Raw genomic sequence first — 18,606 nt, forward strand, 5'->3', positions numbered from 1 at the left:
CAACTTGACCTGCAAACAAACTGTTTGGCTTTATGTGTTCTCTTTTTCCCTTTTAACATTTAATTTACAAGCATTAAAAGACTAGATTTCATACAAGCATCCAAATTTTCCGTTTCTCTTGAAAAACTGAAAACCCTAGCCACACAGGGACCACATGCCTAAGAGACCAAGCAATGGCTGGAAATGAGGGGCTTCCGGTTCATTCAGATGCAGGTCGACCCTCCTACTTGAGTTTTCACCTGGCTGACTTCACCTGTCTGGTATGACCAGAACTGGCAACCCTGCACCAAGGGACCAGAATCCAACAGCAAACTGGGACTTAAAAGTTTTCTGAGTATTACTTGTCAGTTGTGCACCTGTATTCATCAGAACAGGCTATTGTGTTGTGTTGTTATGGAAACAATTCACCAGATCAAGTGGCTCCACCAGGAGTTTACTCCTCACTCACACCGTTCGTCTGATAGCAGCAGGTGGGAAATTCTGCTGGACAAGCCCCCCAGGGACCTGGCTGGCTGAGGTACGATTTCAAGCACCCCTGGCTGCCTCGGAAGGGAAGAAGATCGGAGAATCCCACATCCGCTGTACCTTCCTCACCCAGAAGTGACACAGATCACACTTCACTTGCATCACATGGGCCACAACTGACCTCATGGCTTCTGTTAGGTAGGGGGCTGCTGGGAAGCAGAGAAGAACAAAAGGAATAACAAGGGAACATCACGTGTCTCTACTACATGCAACTGTCAGTAACACGAGGTTTTCACGGTCTCACCTCCCTCTGGCACTGGCAGTTACAGAGGGAGAATCAAATGAGGTTAATAGACATCAAAGAACTCTGAATGAGCTCTAAAGAGTTTTACTAATTTGACAGATGACAGTATCGACACCTCGGTGGACTTACTGTGCCATAAGCTCTGCACAACATACAGCTTTCAAAGGTGGGTCAGGGAACAGGTACACGGGGACTGGGGAATGCAACACTGCTTTCCACATTAACTGCCCCAGTCAGCCAATTCACTTGTGCTCAAGGCTGACCAAGCAAGACAAAAGGGAAAGCAATATTTGCACCCCATAGTCTCTTCCAACTAGCTTTCAGTCTTGAAACGATTAAAGTGTATGGGGGGCAGATTTTTACCTTCCAAAGATGGTTGTTATGTCCCCTCTCTGTGAACGCAGGGGGACTTTGTGGCTTCTTCAACCAGAGTGTGGCAGAAGCGACACTACGTGAATCCCGAGGCTAACCATAGAATGTCACCCACTTCTCTGGCTCCCTAGGGAAGCCTGTCCGAGAGCCCAGCTGCCAGGCTGTGGAGACGACCCCAGATGAGCCTCCACAGAGAGACAACCCAGAGGTTGCAAATGTAGGTGTTCTAACCAGCAACCTGGCTGCAGTCCAGCTGACAGCCAGCATCAGCTTCCAGACCCAAGAAGACACCCCTAGATGCCTCCTGCCTCCTGGACAGCATGCAAACCTCAGCCTTCAAACCTCTCAGCTGAGGCTAGACTGTGTAGCAGAGAAAAGCTGTCTCTGATGGGCTTCACCCAGACCCCTGATCCCCGGCTTGTGTAAGTGTCATGAAATGACTGCTCTGCAAGGCTTGGTTTTGGAGTCAATTTTTATGCAACAACAGCATCTGGAAGGGCTGGACTTGTTAGCTTAAATACCTCACAGTGGAAAGAGCAAACGTGTGTCTGCTGAACTCCTACATCTCAAATTCCACACTAACAGAAACAACTGTGGGGGACGCTAAAAATACAGACTGATAAGAATTCAGTTAGGCTGGAGCAACAGGAAAACAGTAGTAAAACTCAAAAAAGACAGAAGTCTGTTTCTCACTTAAAAATTCAGACAGGCACTTCAGGGCTACTGTCCCCACCAGAGGGAACTCAACCTCTACTTCTCTGCTGTTCACAAGAGGAGGCTTCCACCTCACTAACCACAGGAACTATTCAAGCACCATCTGTTCCATGTACATTTCAGCTAACAGAGGTGGAAAGGAGAAGAGACAGGCATGCCATCCTTCTAAGGACACTTCCTGGAAGTGAAGCCACGAAAGGGCAAAAAAATCTGGAAAATACTGTCTTTGTTGCCATGTTCTGGCTAATAAGTGGGAAATGAGTAGAAGGGAAAAACTAACAGTGGGGGATAAACAGCAGTAAACAGCAGGTGCTGCCACGTACACGATCCGAAATTCACTTTGGTTTAGGATCACAGCCTCAAATAACAACAGCTGCCTTGAGAACGACACCACTGGGTCTCCTGCTAGACTCCCAACTCAACAGACTGACGTCAGATCTTTCAGGCTCAATAAAAACATGTCTTTACACAGCATTCACTTTCCTCACCAGATGAGTATAAATAAAATGGGAAACAAGCACTTACCAAATTAACGACTTAGTAAGTTAATGATTCATAAGAAAGGAAAGGACATTTAGAGACAAGGATTTCCTCAAAAATCAGACATGTGTCCTGATGGGTCTTCCTATAATCAGTGGCTCCTTGGACAAGTCACTCAGTGACCTGAGGTCCCGCTCTGTCACCAATACACTGGTGTCACACAGAACAGGTTTGCCATGAGGATCAAAGGAGATCACAAACGTCACAGTGCTTTGTAAACAGTAGAGTTTTATACAAATATAAAGTTATGCACCTTCAAAGTTCTCACTCCAATAAAGACACTCAATTAAACAAAACATCTTCAAAAAATTTTTAACAATGTATAAATACAGTCACAAAATAATCCATTGATTAAAACAAAGTTTACAGTACCTAGGACAGAATTCACAGATGCCTACAGTATTTTGCAGATTGTTACATATGTTGTTTTAAGAAATACCGTTAATACAAATGCATGATTTACAATATCCCTATCACAGCAAGACAAAAAAATAGATTCATAAAATAAAACGTCTTTTAGGCATTTACAATGCCAAGTATCGAAATAATTATTCTCACTATGACATAAGAATAATACTCTTTAAGTGGAAAAAGACTTCATTAGGCCAAGGACCACTGAAGAGCTTCTGGGAGTTTCAAAGTAAAATCTGGCTATTCTCCCCCAAAAATAAATAGAACAGCAGCAATCCCTAGGAATCCCATGAAAATACACTATTAATGTTCCTGTTATGTTAACTGGGTCTTGCAGTACAAGACTCATCAATAAGCCAAATTTTAGAAACTAGTTAACACCAACAGCCCAAGTGTGGTTTTTACCTGCCTGTGAATGCCTAGGATAAGAAGTTTCACCATGAAGTATATATTAAATGTAAAATTAACCATTATTTCTAACGTACACATTAGCCAAAGTGCTCACTCTTACCATGGAAGCAAAAACTTCTAAAATAATCTACAGAAACAGTAGGTAAACACAGAGAGTTTTGAGATCGACTAAGAACATCCTTCTGTGTTCTATGAACCAAGACGCAAAGGTCTCCATTTACATGGACGTGAACACAAACACTTTAACTTAAGACACAGCGATCTCACAAGACTATGGACAGACACCTATGTATACCATAAACCAAATGCTGACAGTGTTTCTAGCCATACCACAACTTCAAGGCCCAGGTGCTAAAAAGAAGACAATATGAAAACTACTTTTCCTTTTTCTTAAAGTAAATTTTTAAATGGAAAAACAAACCCCACACTCCTCTTTGCAATAGCTTCTGAGTTCTGAAGGTTCAGTCGAGACCCGCCTTGGGCGGTTCCCCATGAAAAAAGCACGCAGGCTTTCACTCTCCTGAGGTGGTCTGAGTGTCGCCAGTTGTCTGCAAAAGAGAAACAATTCCTTAATGCCAAAATCGATTTACAAAACAAAGAAAAGCTATTTTACATAAAACACCAGATTCAAAGCACTAGGAAAACATTTCGTATTTGTCAGCAGATGCAGTTACTACATGGCCCAATTATGTTAAAAATGACTGTCACGCTGAAGAAGCAAAGCAGTGAGTCCACCCGGATGTCCAGCAAGCAGTCTCACTGGAGCAGAGCATCACTGGCTGCCATGTAAGTCTGCTGACCCTGTCCATGTACATCAGGCTCAAAGATCAAAATCTGAGGGGAAAAACCTATTGAGCACACACTTGCAAATTACCATAAGGTGGACTTCACCCAGCCAAAGTATACTGGGACTCTGCCAAAGCCCTCAAGAGGAATCATGGCCCTGCAAGAATCCTTGCTTTCCCCACTTCTTAACTTTCCTACAAGAGAAACCATACAGGAAAGAGCAACAAATTTCAAGAGAGGAGAGCTGAGTTAAGCCCTCACTTTGAACCACTTAGCTGCTGTATATTTCTGACATGCCACTTGACCTCTCAGGGCCTTAGTCACAAATGTAATCTCTGGACCAGCAACATCGGCACCACCTGGGAACCTGTAAACATGTAACTGGTGAGACCTGGCCCCAGGTCATCAAGTAAGTAAGAAACTTTGGGGGTGGAACCCCAAGATCTGTGTTCTAGCCCTCCAGGCAAGCCTGATGCAGGGCCAAGGTTGAAAACCTTCTAACTGTCCCGTGCATCATTACCTGCCCAACTTACTGCACAAACACAAACGTGAGGCGTCACTCACACAAAGACCTAATCAATTTCCTAAAGATTTTACCAGCAACTATTTTTACCTAAGAATACTACTGATCCCACTGAAAACTCTAACCGAAACCTTCACATCCAGAAACTACAGTAATAAAACTTCAGTTCAATTCAGTTCAGTCGCTCAGTTGTGTCCGACTCTGCAGCCCCATGAATCACAGTACACCAGGCCTCCCTGTCCATCCAACTCCCAGAGTTAACTCAAACTTATGTCCATCGAGTTGGTGATGCCATCCAGCCATCTGATCCTCTGTCTTACACGTTCTTAAAAAAATCTGAATACTTTAAAAATAATCTTTAATGATACGGTCTTATGTTTCTAACTTGCTCTTACTATAAACCCTAAAACCGTATAAGATACATTCTTCAAGACTGCCACCAGAAGTAATGGAAAGCAACTGAACTTCAGCTAATTTTTCTTAAAAAAAAAAAAAAATTACTGTCAATGAACATTTTAGCCCTCTGGTTTTAAAATAACTTCTGGACACTGACATTTTTGGAATGTCCTAAAAGCTTCCAAAGACAAAATAAAATAACTTGACTATCATCATTTCATACTTAAATATATCCCTTTAAAAACTTCAAGTATTTCATAGAAATTAAACTCTACAAGAGTTAGAAATCATCACTGCATTAGTCACTGACCACATCAAAATGATCCTCACCTCCAGAGAACACTTACTTGTCTTAAAAACTGCCTCCCAAGGTACGAGGTGGCCATGCTGGTTAGGTTCTTCCTGCTTCCCACTTTGCACCTGATGTAGCCATACAGGTTGGCCCCTTGCAGCACCACGCCCATGATAACCACCGCCTGGGGGAGGGCAACAATCAACGGTTACGGGCCTGACGGTGACTGACCGTTCTCTCTGCCATCAATGAGACACGGAGCCCAGTTCGGGAAAGAGGAGGAGGAAGAAGCTTTGTGAAGGGTGGCAGAGACGACTCCTGTCTCCCTTCCAGAACAGACTCATCCACCACGAGCTCTGCACTGTCCAACAAGCAGCCATCAACAAGCGTGCTCTGTGTCAGACCCGGGGGTGCAGTGGCGGACCAGTCCCTCTCTACTATTTTCCACGGTTCTGTGAGTAGAGATATAAAAGTAATTGAGACCCAGAAGGAGTGCAAGTGTCAATTATTTCCTTAAGAATTCCAAAAGAATGGTCAAGAGAAAGACCAACATGGCCCTAATCCCACATGACTGATGTCCTTATAAGCAGAGGAGATTAGGACACTGACATGTACAGAGGGAAGACCATGTAAAGACACAGGGAGAAGACGGTCAATAAGCCAGAGAGACAGAGACCTTCAGAACTGGGAGGAAACACAGTTCTGCTGTGTCAGCCCCCAGTCTGTGGTCCTTTGTCAGGGCAGCCAGAGCAAAGAGGTACAGCTGCACCAGGTACCTCAGCATGTGAGCTCCAGCCCTCTCACCTGGAGCTGCGACCCTCAAGTAGGCAGACTTATTGCCACGAGGCCACCAGGTTGAGAGGAAGCCCCAACTAGCCGTGTGCAAAATCCATGTGGGAGGCCATGGGACCTCACAGAGAGGAGCCATACCAGCCCCCAGCCACTGTCTGATCAAAAAAACAAAAGATCCCAAGCCAGAACTTCCCAGACAAGCCCCTTCCAACCTCCCGAACCAGAGAAACTGAGAGAGGTCATACAGTGACTGTTGCAGCAGATGACGAGGACAGGTCACCACCAGCATTTTCAGGAAGGACCACCGTTAGTCCCCAACTAAGCTAAGCACGTCTGAAGTATGCAGACCACCCACACCTGACAAGGTCATGGGATCAATGTGGTAATCACTGCACTGTGATTACCAATGCGGTGATCACTTAGGTGGGCTAAGTCAACACACTGCAGGGCACCTGGAGAACTGGTGAGACGGGGTCTTTCACAGGACTCTGTTTTCTAGTGCTCAAAGGAAAGCAGAGTTGAGAACCCACACTCGGGAAATACAGGATGAAGCTGCCTATTCGAGACAGGACCCTGATGTTATTGATAAAGACGGGTGGTCGCCTATTCCCATTACCCACCGGCCACCTGGGTGGGTCACCGACACTCACCAACCACTTTACTCTGAAAGAGAAGAGGGCACTGAAGGCAAAGACCACCCACAGCACAGGACAGGCAACGAGGCCCAACCAGAAGATCCTTGATTCAGCCTCGGAGACGGTCTTACCCTCTTGAGGGGAGGCCTACAAAACAACACAGATTTAATAACCAAGGTTCTGTATATTTATTGGCAAAAAGTTAAAACATTTTTAATGAAAAACTCCTTACCCTCAAATTTAAATAAATTAATACAGACAACCCAAGTCCCAACTTTGAACCCCTACTCCCTGCCCTGTTCAAACAGTAGATGTGATTTTTATAACTGGTCTTAACATGCTTTGTTTTAAATCGAGAATGTTTCATTTTCAAGGCAAAGTGGACAGTCTGTCATCACCCAACACAGTAAGAGTGTTGGGCTTCTAGTCAGGCCTCTTGCACTTACACTGGTTATTCACAAGCAACCCTTGAAAGACACCTTCATAGTAAGGATTCAAGAAATCAGGGCTATGATTTCCTGGAGACTCAAAGGTCAAGTCAGGGTCCAGGAGTCAGGACCCTAACAATGACCACGACATCTTAGCAATACCCAGGAATGTAAAAGGTGGTGCGCTGTTCCCCAGGCGGGTTTTATAACATAAAGGTCTAGGGCTCACCGAGCACAACACTGCTTTCGGAGAAGCACCAGTCAGGGCCCTTCCAAGCAGAAGGTGAGAGATTTAACCAGTGCTGTCTCCAAGAATGTTGTCCTCTGCCACCCAAGCTGATTCCACTACAGAGAAGCAGGTTAAAACCCCAAACAGACCAGCGTCCCCCAGGGCTTCTGAAGGCAAAGCCTGAAGAGCAAACTGCTTCCATCAACTCAGATTTTCTATGCAGTTGCAATCCTTTCTTCCCTGCCCACGAATGGAGGAGAACCATGGGGGCAAGAGGGAGCCATTGGAGGCAGTTACCCCTGGCACAGCCCGCAGAGCCAAGGGACTCAGAAGAGATCCTGCAGCAGCAGCCCCAAGGGGCCAGCCGGGCACATGGCATACACTCCGAGCCCAAGCCCTCTCTCATGATTCTTTCCTGGACACACCATTTTCAGCCTGAGCCGGCCAGAGAAAACAGGGAGTTCAGAAGGTCATCTAGTTTAGTACTGCCCCGCCAAGTGATCTGGGGTAGTTCTTTATGAGTTGATTACATCTGCATATGTAATTTATCCTTAAATATTCAAATATTATCTACACAAAATGTATTAAATGACATGCAAGAAAACCAAAACACCAAAGGCTGTTTGTTTACCTTCCGGGACTCAAACACCCAATGGCTTTTTCCATCTTCATCAATATGATTCCACCAGCGCAGGCCAACCATTAGTCTACCTGTGACATTCTGGTGAAGATTAATACATATACACACATTTTAAAAATAGCACTGACAGATCTACCTTAACATCTTATCTTAGTGTAACATTTCACAAACAACAAATCATCATCTTTCCATCCGTAACACCCAGTTAATACCAGTATATACGAGGCCTGGACAAAAGAGTAACTACATTGGCCACGGCAGGCCCAGCAGGACAGAGGTAACAGGGTCGGCACATCCACAAACATCACCCTTCTTTCCCCTCGTGAGCTCTCGTCCTTTCTCTGGTTCCCTGTCTCTAAACCCAACTCTTCAGCCACTGGGACCTACTTTGGGACTGAATACTGCGTTCCCCCAAATTCATGTACTGAAAGTCTAGCCCACAGCATCGCCCAGTAATGGTGTCAGGAGAAAGCCTCAGAGAGGTGACAAGGGTGAGATGAAGTCGGGAGCGGGGAGCCTGTGCAGATGGGATTAGTGTCCCCCTTAGAGGCAGGAGAGTTTCTACCCTCTCTCTGCTCTCAGCTGTGTGAGAGGTGAGCAGTCTAGAACCTGGAGGAGGGCCCTAGAAGCTGACCATGCTGGCACCCTGTACCTGGATTTCCAGCCTCCAGAATGTGGAAAAAAAATCCCTGTTGTTTGCGAGCCACCCAGTATTGTGTAAGCAGTCCATTTAACAGTTTCCCCATTCCTGACTTAATTTCATATCTCAATTATTTGTGTATCTGTAAGTAATCCTGCCACACAAAAAGAGTGACTTTCTTTTAGCCTTAGGTTTTTATTTTTTTTTTTAAAGAGTTCATCAGAAAATGTATTATCTGGCCATATTTCCTAAAACTCTAAACCCACAGGGTTCTAATTATTTAATTTTTGGAAACTACCAGGAAGAACTGACTACAAGTCAAAAGGTAGTGTTCTATCTGGCTAGGCAGAAATAACATGAACAACAAAAAGAAACATTCATCAAAACAAAACTATGACCTGGATACAGTAAACACTTTAGGACATAAAGCAACAAAAGAAATTCAAAGAAATTCAAGCCAAAGAAGACTGCACAAAAGAAGTACCTACATGAAACAGATCTTTGTAATCTTTATTCTCCACATTTTGTGGCCTACAGAAACTGGCCACCACCAAGCCAACCACTTCTGATTATCTGTAAGAATCAAAACATCTAAAATGGCTGGGTTGGTGGGCATGAGTAGACTTGTAACATCTTATTGGTTTTTGAATCAGTAAACACATCTCTGAAATTCCAAAACTAGTTTTTGCATTTTTTTCCCCCCTGTATTCAAAATTTGAAAATTTCCAAATACACAAAAAAGTTTTACAGTGAATACTCATATGCCTAATCCTGGAGTCTACATTTCATATTTGACCACAGTGACTTCCTCACATGCCCCTCTATCTATACAACTACCGCTCCACCCACCACAGCCTCTGGGTCTGAGCCATTTCTTACCTTCTCAGTATTCCCTACGATACGGCCATGGCTCCTCAGCACAGGCACTATCTACACTCAGGACCAGATAATTCTCTGACATGGGGGGCTGTCCCGGCTATGCACTCCAGCAGCATCCCTGGCCTCCACCATGATGCCAACAGCACACTTCCCCACCCCGAGCTGTGACAACCAAAAATGTCCTCGGACGGTGACACACAACAAACGCCCACTGGGGTGGGGGGGATTGGCCCTGGCTAAGAAACACTGTCCTGGAGCTCCCATGGGAGCCTTCACAATGGTGGGGACTCCTTCAGTTATCTGGGGTCAAGCTATCCTGGGGTCGTATCTAGAAATCACACAGGGCACAGCCAGAGGTGACCCCTGAAGCAAAACCAATGGTGTGGACCAGAAGCAGTACGTGTGGTCTGTAGCTGCTGGTCGCATTTTTGTTTGTTTCACTTTAGAGCTGATGCAGGTTAACATAACATACAGACAAGTCAGTAGAGTAGTAACCTACTGTGACATAACGGGCACTTTTACAGAGATGAGGCCTAAGGTAACAAAAAGATAAATTAACCCCAATCGAAAATGCTAAGTGTCTTTTTTTTTTTTTTTTTTACTGTTTATACGTCATTCAATCTCATCATATTAAACGGTTTTAAAATAAAAACAATCAAACCTACCTTGACTGCCCAAAAGTCACATGACAACAACAAGATAATTGTCACCATACAGGCAATAAAGCTGCTGCTGAACAATTCACAGAGAAGATAGACTATAATTGCACTGACTCGAAAGAATAAATGGAAAAATGATGCCACTGGGTGTCTGAAAACCAAAACATAACAAAAGAAATGCAATTACATTTTACGACAGATACTGCAGATGTAGATGAAAATGTTTCAGCCACAGAACCATGCAGAGTCTTGTCAAAATAAAAGGTGACTTGAGGAAGAAGCAAACCGAGTACCTCTCTTTTTTCCTAAGTCCCATTATTTGACTAGGCCCTGCTGTCACAGAAAATACACTATATAAACATGACTTTACACCTCACTGACTATAAACTTTCACAAGATACATAACAAGAAACCTTACCAAGGTTGGAGAAATAAGGGACACTATACTCTTAGGACTGACTCCTATTTTCATTTGTCTAAAAACCACGCCCTCAGAATTCCCAGGCCCTCAGAAATCAGGCATTAAGACAAAATACCCATCAGGCAGAGTTGGTGTTTTATTAACAGCATCATTGAGATATAACCACATGCCATACAATTCACCTGTTTAAAGGGTATAATTCAGTGATTTCTGGTATATTCACAGAATTGTGCAACTATCACACAATTTTAGAACTTTTTCATGATGCACCCCCTCAAAAAGAAATCCTATACCTGTGGGCAGTCACGCCCCCATTTACCCCAATCTCACCCCTTCTCCAGCCCTCGGTAACCACTAAGGTACTTTCTGTCCCTGTGGGTTCGCCTGTTCTGGACATTCCACATAAATGAAATCATATAAAATGTGGTCTTCTGCACTGGCATCTCTCACTTGGCGTAATGTTTTTGGTTCAGGTAGAGGTTGATTTCATTAAGTGAATTTCTTTAGAGAGCACTAAGTTTGGAGTTGACATTTGTTTGACATTAATATGTTTTCATATTAATCGATACAAAAGATACAGTACTGAAATTTTCACAATAAACCCAAAATGTAATGTATCTTTAGAAACTATCTAAAAAAACCTGTGTGTCCTTGGTACAAAAGTCAGAATGAAAAACACCAGTGTTCAAATAATTGGCTTTGCAGATTTGGAAACAGTACTGAGTAAAATTCCATGTCAATTATTCCCAGAGAAAACCTGAGATGTCATCTCATCTCAGACTGAAAAGCAAACTGGCAGTACACATTCTTCACCAGCACTCTCACAACCACTCTGCCCGGAAACCCAGTGCTGGCACCAGTCAACAGAAAAACAGCACCAGAGGCTAACCCATCCCTTCAACTTATCCTCATACCTGATTCTGGATTTTTTCGATCGGTTAGTTGTCTCCTCTTCCGCGTCAAACAGTGAAACATCTTCAGTGTCGTCATTGCTGTCCTGATAGGAAAAGTAAACACTCATGAAGCAAAACGAAATTCCGTCCTCCATGCCCACTCCATGCAAGGCAGCAAGGTAGTCAACACGGAAGACAATGGAAAGACACGGTCACAGCCACCTGGAACTCACAGCCCAGGTCTCTGCTATCACATCACCCTGGCTTTGTTATCACTATGTGAAAACACCTTTAGTCTTGTAACTTATCCTGTCTCCGCGCCCCGGCCCTGGTCCAGCCCCCACCCCCGCACAGTCCTTTTCACCCTCCCATTCAAGGCAGGAAGCATTCCCCGTTGTTCGCAGCTCTTTCCCAGGGCCTAGGACGGTACCTGGACCACAGTAACCCCTCAGTACGAAAACACCACCTACGGTAACCTGAGTAAAAGTGTAATCTTTCCGAAAACAGGAAGATATAAACGTAAGGGCTGTAATTAGGCCTGAGGGCAGATGTGGTCACGGGAGTGGACCAAGCGTCCATCACCTCCAACGCTGCTTCGACGACATAAACTTCACTGCTAGGCCGGGGGGAGGGGGGCGGAGGGGGGCAACTCCTCTAATTCCACGTCCAGGGCGGCGGCCCCCTCCCCTCGCCGTCCACACTCGGCGTCGTCGCTACCGCCCCCTTCAAACCCGGCAGGCCGGGCCGCCCCCCCAGGCCCTCACCCGGCAGGCCCAGCCGCCGCCGCCCTCTCCCAGCGCCCACAGCCCCTTACCTGCTGCAACATGACGGCTCCCCGCCAACCCCACTTCCGGGAGCCACGTCAGCGCCGCAGCCGCGGGGAGGGACCGACCCGACGCAGAAAGCACTCCACCAGCCAGGAAGAGCCGAAGTTAACAGCGGAAACCCGGTCCCACTTCCGCATCCGGGCTCTCGCGGGAGGAGTGAGTGGGGTGGGGCGAGCGTGGGGACGGAGCGACTCGGGGTGGGGCGGGGCTAGCGAGTGGGCGGGGACTCGCCGACTGGTCCAAGCAGGAGCTGAAATTAACCGTGCAGCCTAACCGGGAAAGCTTCATGGTTTATCACATGGAGATGTTGCTTGTACTTACAGGGTGTCCTTCCCATCAGTGTGGATGGCCTCAGGGCCGGTATGGGGGTGGGGTGTGATTATTCCATAGTTTTCGTTTGAGTGTTCTACGATGATGTATACAGCATTGCTTTTGTACTTTAAATGGTGGAAACAATTGAAAAAACAAATGTGCACTTACCAATTATCTAACTGACCCCTGTGTTCCTTCCCTTCCTCGGGAAGGTGATGAAAGGGTGTCCCTACAAGGTGGGTACCTACTCAATAGGAGATATTATTACTGTTTTAAGTTTAGCCGCTAAGGATGTGGTCTTGCCCCTTGAAGGAGCTGAGTTCAGGGACTTTGTGTCTTCTCTGAAACCGGGATTGTAACAATGTTCTATCTGCTAGGCCTGTGTGAAACTGCTCTTGGAAGACTCGTGGAATAATGTGTAGAAGCACGTTTCCTTAATTGAGGGCATTCTTTCCATACAAATCACAATTTTGTATGGCTATTGGCCAATGCTACTTTACACCTGGTATCTTAATAATGGAGAAAAAAAATTCTCCAAGGAGAGAAAGGCTGCCAAACATTAGTATTCATGCACTTGGAGGTGAAAGCGGAGGCTGGGAGCAGGTGTCCCGTGCATCTAGTCTGCCATGCCAGGATTTTGGTGGCCCACCCAGTGTGTGGGTTGTGGGGTTGGTGTTTTGTTGTTTTGTTCTGCTACTGTTTGAATGGTTTCCATCCCACGGCCATGCTGGGCTAGTGGAGGGTAACCCTTTTGGATGGGGCTTGAGCTCTCTAATGGGCCACAGGCCCTTTGCTGGGCTGCATGCTTCTAAATTACCTACCTGGCCCCTCAGCAGGCTTAAATAGCAACATCGACACACGCTGATCAGTGTAGAAAGGGTCAGTTCGGTTCAGTTCAGTCACTCAATTGTTCTGGACTCTTGGCGACCCCATGGACTGCAGCTCGCCAGGCCTTCCTGTCCATCACCAACTCCCAGAGTTTACTCAAACTCATGTCCATTGAGTCGGTGATGACATTACTTTGTCAACAAAGTCCATCTAGTCAAGGCTATGGTTTTTCCAGTGGTCATGTATGGATGTGAGAGTTGGGCTATAAAGAAAGCTGAGCACTGAAGAATTGATGCTTTTGAACTGTGGTGTTGGAGAAGACTCTTGAGAGTCCCTTGGACTGCAAGGAGATCCAACCAGTCCATCCTAAAGGAGATCAGTCCTGAATGTTCGTTGGAAAGACTGATGTTGAAGCTGAAACTCCAATACTTTGGCCACCTGATGCAAAGAGCTGACTCATTGGAAAAGACCCTGATGCTGGGAAAGATTGAGGGCAGGAGGTGAAGGGGAAGACAGAGGATGAGATGGTTGGATGGCATCACCAACTCAATGGACATGGGTTTGGGTGGACTCCAGGAGTTGGTGATGGACAGGGAGGCCTGGTGTGCTGCGGTTCATGGTGTCGCAAAGAGTCAGACATGACTGAGCGACTGAACTGAGATCTGCATATAAGTTAAATAAGCAAGGTCACAATATACAGCCTTGACATTCTCCTTTCCAGATTTGGAACCAGTCTGTTATTCCATGTCTAGTTCTAACTGTTGCTTCTTGACCTGCATACAGATTTCTCAGGAGGCAGGTCAGGTGGTCTGTTATCTCTTTAAGAATTTTCCACAGTTTGTTGAGATCCACACAGTCAAAGGCTTTGGTGTAGTCAATAAAGCAGTAGATGTTTTTCTGGAACTCTCTTGCTTTTTCGATAAGCCAACAGATGTTGGCAGTTGGATCTCTGGTTCCTCTGCCTTTTCTAAAACCAGCTTGAACATCTGGAAGTTCATGGTTTACATACTGTTGAAGCCTGGCTTGGAGAATTTTGAGCATTACTTTGCTAGTGTGTGAGATGAGTGCAGTTGTGCAGTAGTTTGAGCATTCTTTGGCATTTCCTCTCTTTGGGATTGGAATGAAAACTGACCTTTTCCAGTCCTGTGGCCACTGTTGAGTTTTCCAAATTTGCTGGCATATTAATTCTTCTCCCTAGGAGTCAGCCCTGAGGAAACACAATTTGAGGGCTCCTTTTTGATCCTTAATTGAACTTACTGTGCTTCATCAGGCTTCTGTATGAAAACACCAGGGGACTCCAGTGCACGATTCTGATATAATCCCTTTGTTCCATTTGCTAGAAGAAATGACACAGGAAATTGGTAGCAATGAGTGGTATTAAATTTCCAAAAACCACTTCTTCATCCCCCATCAATGAAACAGGGTTTCCATGCATCTCAGTGAATGGTTTTCAGTGGGAATACAGAAACCAATCTCTCTTAGTCTCTTGTTTTCTTACTTTGATAAGTATCAGTTCTTTGACTTATAGGAAGATAATAAAGAGTCCCCATGATAATTGCCAGGGAACAGTTGAAAACAAACAAAACAAAAGAGGCCAAATATCAACATCTACTTGGTTTCCTGTTTATTATAAGACCCTGTAATTTCCCAAGACTGGTTCAAATAAACACATTTTGACCAAGTTCAGGGGCCGCGGTTTTCCCCTCCTTCGTGAAGTTGTCGATGGGCAGGCCTTTGATCTTCCTGATCCATGAAGCTCTGCTGGCCTTTTCTGGATCGACCACTCCAACTGGCTTTATGGCCTGAAACTCTTTCATCCTGGCCTCCCCATATTCTTTCTGCTCCTTCACAGTCAGCAGCATGAACTCTGTGTTCACTCGTAAGGGGTCGAGGGCAGAGTAGAGGCGGGGCCGTTCTTTCTTGGCAGCCTGGGCTGCCGGGGCCGTGGGCGGAGCCAGCATGCGGTTTGGCTTGATGACCTGCATGCTGGTTAAGGGGCTGAAGCTGCGCACTCCGTCAGTTGAACTGGTCGCCAGGTCTTCGCCCTTCAAGCCACCACGGAACCTGGGGCGGATAAGCACCGGCTGGGGGATGGTGGACTGCACTCGGGGGCCGTGTACAGACTTCTTCAGGTTGGGCCGAAGCTTCTGGATTTTGAGGGGAATACTGGTCTGCTTCACTTCTATGGGAGGAGTGCTGAATCTCAGTTGGTCAACTGCTTGTTGGACCTCTTGGCCCTTCAAACTCAGGACCTTCCTTTGGTATGGAATGGAAGGTCCCCAGACATCGATGATCTGGGCCTGGGGCCTCCGGGGATAGGCAAACTCCCCAGAATTATGGGCTTTCTGCAGGGCGGTCACGGTCAGGAGGAACTGGTCAGGCGACATGGGAATGCTCCAGGACTTCTTTGAGCGACTGATCAAGTCTCCCGAAATTCCCAGATACCTTTGTTTTGGTAATTTCTCCACATCATCTGCTTTTTCCAAAAACAGAAAAGAAAAGCAAATCAGTGTTCCATGAGAACCATTAAATACTCATGCATGAAAATTAAATCCATTCTATTATGCAGACTAATTTCACTGTTGCCCAGCCAGCGACACGCCACCATCATGTGAGCAAAAATCCTCTTATGAGAGGAGCAATCACAACATATTTAACATGAGCTTTTAACAGATATGCTAGTATTTGTGTCCAAGTGTGCATTAACATCTAGATATACATATTTTAGAAGGAACATCTGTTATGTTCCACACATTCTTGAAATTCCCCTGTGGGAATGAACTTCATACCCCATTTATGGGCCTTATAAATTTTTTAGTGAAGTGTTAGTTGCTCAGTCATGCCCAACTCTTTGCAACCCTATGAACAGTAGCCCACCAGGCCCCTCTGTCCATGCGATTTTCCAGGCAAGAATACTGGAATGGGTTGCCATGCCCTCCTCCAGGGGATCTTCCCGACCCAGGGAACGAACTCTCGTCTCTTACATCTCCTGCACTGGCAGGCAGGTTCTTTACCACTAGCACCACCTGGGAAGCCCATAAATTTTTAGTAACATACATAGATTTTTAAATAAAAGTTGTATAGCAAAGCTTGATCTCCACTTTATTATAATCAAATTTGATTCCAAAAGGTCTTTGGATGTTTCTTAGAATCAAAACTGCCTTCAAAAAATATGTCTCCACTGCAAAATGGAAACTATCACGTGGCCAAAAAGCAACTCCTGAACAGGAGATCCCAAAATGTTTTGAATGATAACAGGTCCAAAAGCCACTGATAAGGACAAGAGATTCATTCTAGCACACTGGTGGCTCAGTGGTAAAGAATCTGCCTGCCAATGCAGGAGAAGCAGGTTTGATCCCTGGGTGGGGAAGATCCCTTGAAGAATGAAATGGCAACACACTCCAGTATTCTTGCCAGGAAATCACATGGACAGAGGAGCCTGGCAGGCTACGGCCATGGAGTGGCAGAGAATCTGACACGACTGAGTGACTAAACACTTTCACACTTTTCTGTGTGGCCTCAAGTTAGTAGGGGACGATTAGGGGAAGACAGTCACTAAACCAATACCAGTCACTCTTAGGAGAAGCTGGGCATTTTATCTGTCTGAATCAAAGATAAGCAAAGTTATTGGCCTGGTGAAAAACTGGACTGAACAGAGAGAGAAAGAGGGATTGAATCCTGTCACACTGATTCAGAATAAAGGATCACCCGTCTTCTGATCTCCGGCGACAACGGGTTTTGCTTCCAAATTCTCCTGCTCGGCACCCATGCTGTTTGCTTCCTGAGAACCGGGTCTCTTCCTGCCATCTTTCCAGGGTGACTTTGGCTTTCCTGGACTTGGAGGTGTCTCCATTAACACGCCTAAATTAAGATTGAGGAGGAAACTGTAGTAATTCTGTGATTCAATCAAGGATGACTACTGGGGGCATAGCTGATAATTCAACTGATCTTCACACAAATTATCACTTTATTGTTTGATGTTTCTTGTTCCTTGAAGCTAGGCAGTCACCTGGAACCAAAGGTCCATCTAGGTCACCTGCTGACTGCCCCCGCCAACCTGATTTCCTACTGATTATCAAGCTTTAAGTGTTATCCGAAATTTCTAGTGCTCTGTCCTAGCTGATCATTTGTGGTATAATATGCTTGGAGGTGATCTATTGATCTAGTATTTTCCAAGTACGCATGTTATCGACCAGAGGTCTAGAGAGAAGAGCGCAATATACCTCGTCTCTGTCCTACGGAAATAATCATGTACTATATATTTGGAAAGTGAATCATGAACTATATGTTTGGAAAGTGGCTTCCCAGATGGCTCAGTGGTAAAGAATCCACCTGCCAAGCAGGACACACTAGAGATGCAGGGTTAATCCCTGGGTTGGGAAGATCCCCTGGAGAAGGGAATGCCAACCCACTCCAGTATTCTTGCCTAGGGAATCCCAAGGACAGAGGAGCCTGGCAGTCTACAGTCCATGGGGTGGGACACGACAGAGCAACTAACATAACAGCAACGTGTGTTTGGATCAAGGGCATGGAGGAGGGTGTTGGTAGCTTGTTTCTTATTTTAATGGCAAGTATGAAGGGCTAGTGTCACCTCCTGTAGAGAGAGTCTAATACATTTGGAAATTAGGCCTTGAAAATAAGCAGCTTCCCTTGAGCTGCCTATTAGATTGTCATATCAAAGAGAACAGTTCCCACCTGCCCTAAAGAACTGGGATGTACATCATTAAGAAACCACTGGCCAAAATATCCCACAAAGAAGCTGGTCCTGGCAGCCCCTTGCCTGCTCCAAAGGATACCACAGAGGCTGCCTGGATTCAGCTGTCTCACCTGTAGGTAATCTGGATGCCCTCAGGAAGATGCGGGACCTGGGAGGTTTGCTTAATAGGGACTCCTGGGCTGTCTGCTTGCTGGACACAGAATCCCTTGGACTGTAGACCTGGGTGCTAGACTTGGAGAGGACTTCTGCAAAGCTGTTTTCTTCCCTGTCCTCCTCTCTGTCCTTCTTCTTTTGTTTGGTTCGCTCCACTGAGTACTGCCACTTGATATTCTCAAACTGGAAGAGGAGGATGTTGCTCTCCGTGTTGATCACCATCCTGGAACCAAAGCAACATGACTGCCCACAAAAGGGGATTTCCCTGGTAGTCCAGTGGTTAAGACTCCACCCCCCAGTGATGGGGAGCGGGTCCAATCACTGGTCAGGGAGCTAAGA

General features: G+C 45.6%; 2 protein-coding genes across 3 annotated transcripts in view; both read right to left on the reverse strand.

The window, feature by feature from the left end:
• Positions 1-2,603: 2,603 nt before the first annotated feature.
• On the reverse strand, positions 2,604-12,399 carry LOC122694765 (Golgi apparatus membrane protein TVP23 homolog B). 2 transcript variants are annotated; one of them, XM_043903909.1, is made up of 7 exons: positions 12,245-12,399; positions 11,452-11,534; positions 10,123-10,267; positions 7,930-8,019; positions 6,657-6,788; positions 5,270-5,398; positions 2,604-3,765 (listed from the first exon to the last, which is right to left on the reverse strand). In XM_043903909.1, the coding sequence occupies exons 1-7, from the start codon at positions 12,254-12,256 to the stop codon at positions 3,730-3,732; spliced, it is 627 nt and encodes a 208-aa protein (XP_043759844.1). In that variant the 5' UTR covers positions 12,257-12,399; the 3' UTR covers positions 2,604-3,729. The 2 variants fall into 2 exon arrangements, with proteins under 2 accessions (XP_043759844.1, XP_043759845.1); XM_043903910.1 differs by lacking the exon at positions 12,245-12,399 and adding an exon at positions 12,013-12,159.
• Positions 12,400-14,577: 2,178 nt separating this feature from the next.
• The window catches only part of CDRT1 (CMT1A duplicated region transcript 1), a 30,845-nt gene continuing 26,816 nt past the window's right edge, over positions 14,578-18,606 (reverse strand). Inside the window, exons 12-14 of the mRNA XM_043900939.1 lie at positions 18,225-18,490; positions 17,106-17,258; positions 14,578-15,870 (exon numbers count right to left, since the gene is read on the reverse strand). Of these exons, the coding sequence (XP_043756874.1) occupies positions 15,056-15,870; positions 17,106-17,258; positions 18,225-18,490 (1,234 nt within the window). The 3' untranslated portion in view covers positions 14,578-15,055. The remainder of the gene's footprint in view (positions 15,871-17,105; positions 17,259-18,224; positions 18,491-18,606) is intronic.

The sequence above is a fragment of the Cervus elaphus genome, chromosome 5 (assembly GCF_910594005.1).
Source record: "Cervus elaphus chromosome 5, mCerEla1.1, whole genome shotgun sequence".
Lineage (NCBI taxonomy): Eukaryota > Metazoa > Chordata > Mammalia > Artiodactyla > Cervidae > Cervus > Cervus elaphus.

Excerpts from the sequence above, each read along its gene's own strand:
- LOC122694765 (XM_043903909.1), bottom strand. Across the intron at positions 10,268-11,451 it reads TCGAAAAAATCCAGAATCAG|ACACCCAGTGGCATCATTTT; the intron begins GTATGAGGATAA and ends TTTGGTTTTCAG. Across the intron at positions 6,789-7,929 it reads GGGTGTTTGAGTCCCGGAAG|GCCTCCCCTCAAGAGGGTAA; the intron begins GTAAACAAACAG and ends GTTGTTTTGTAG.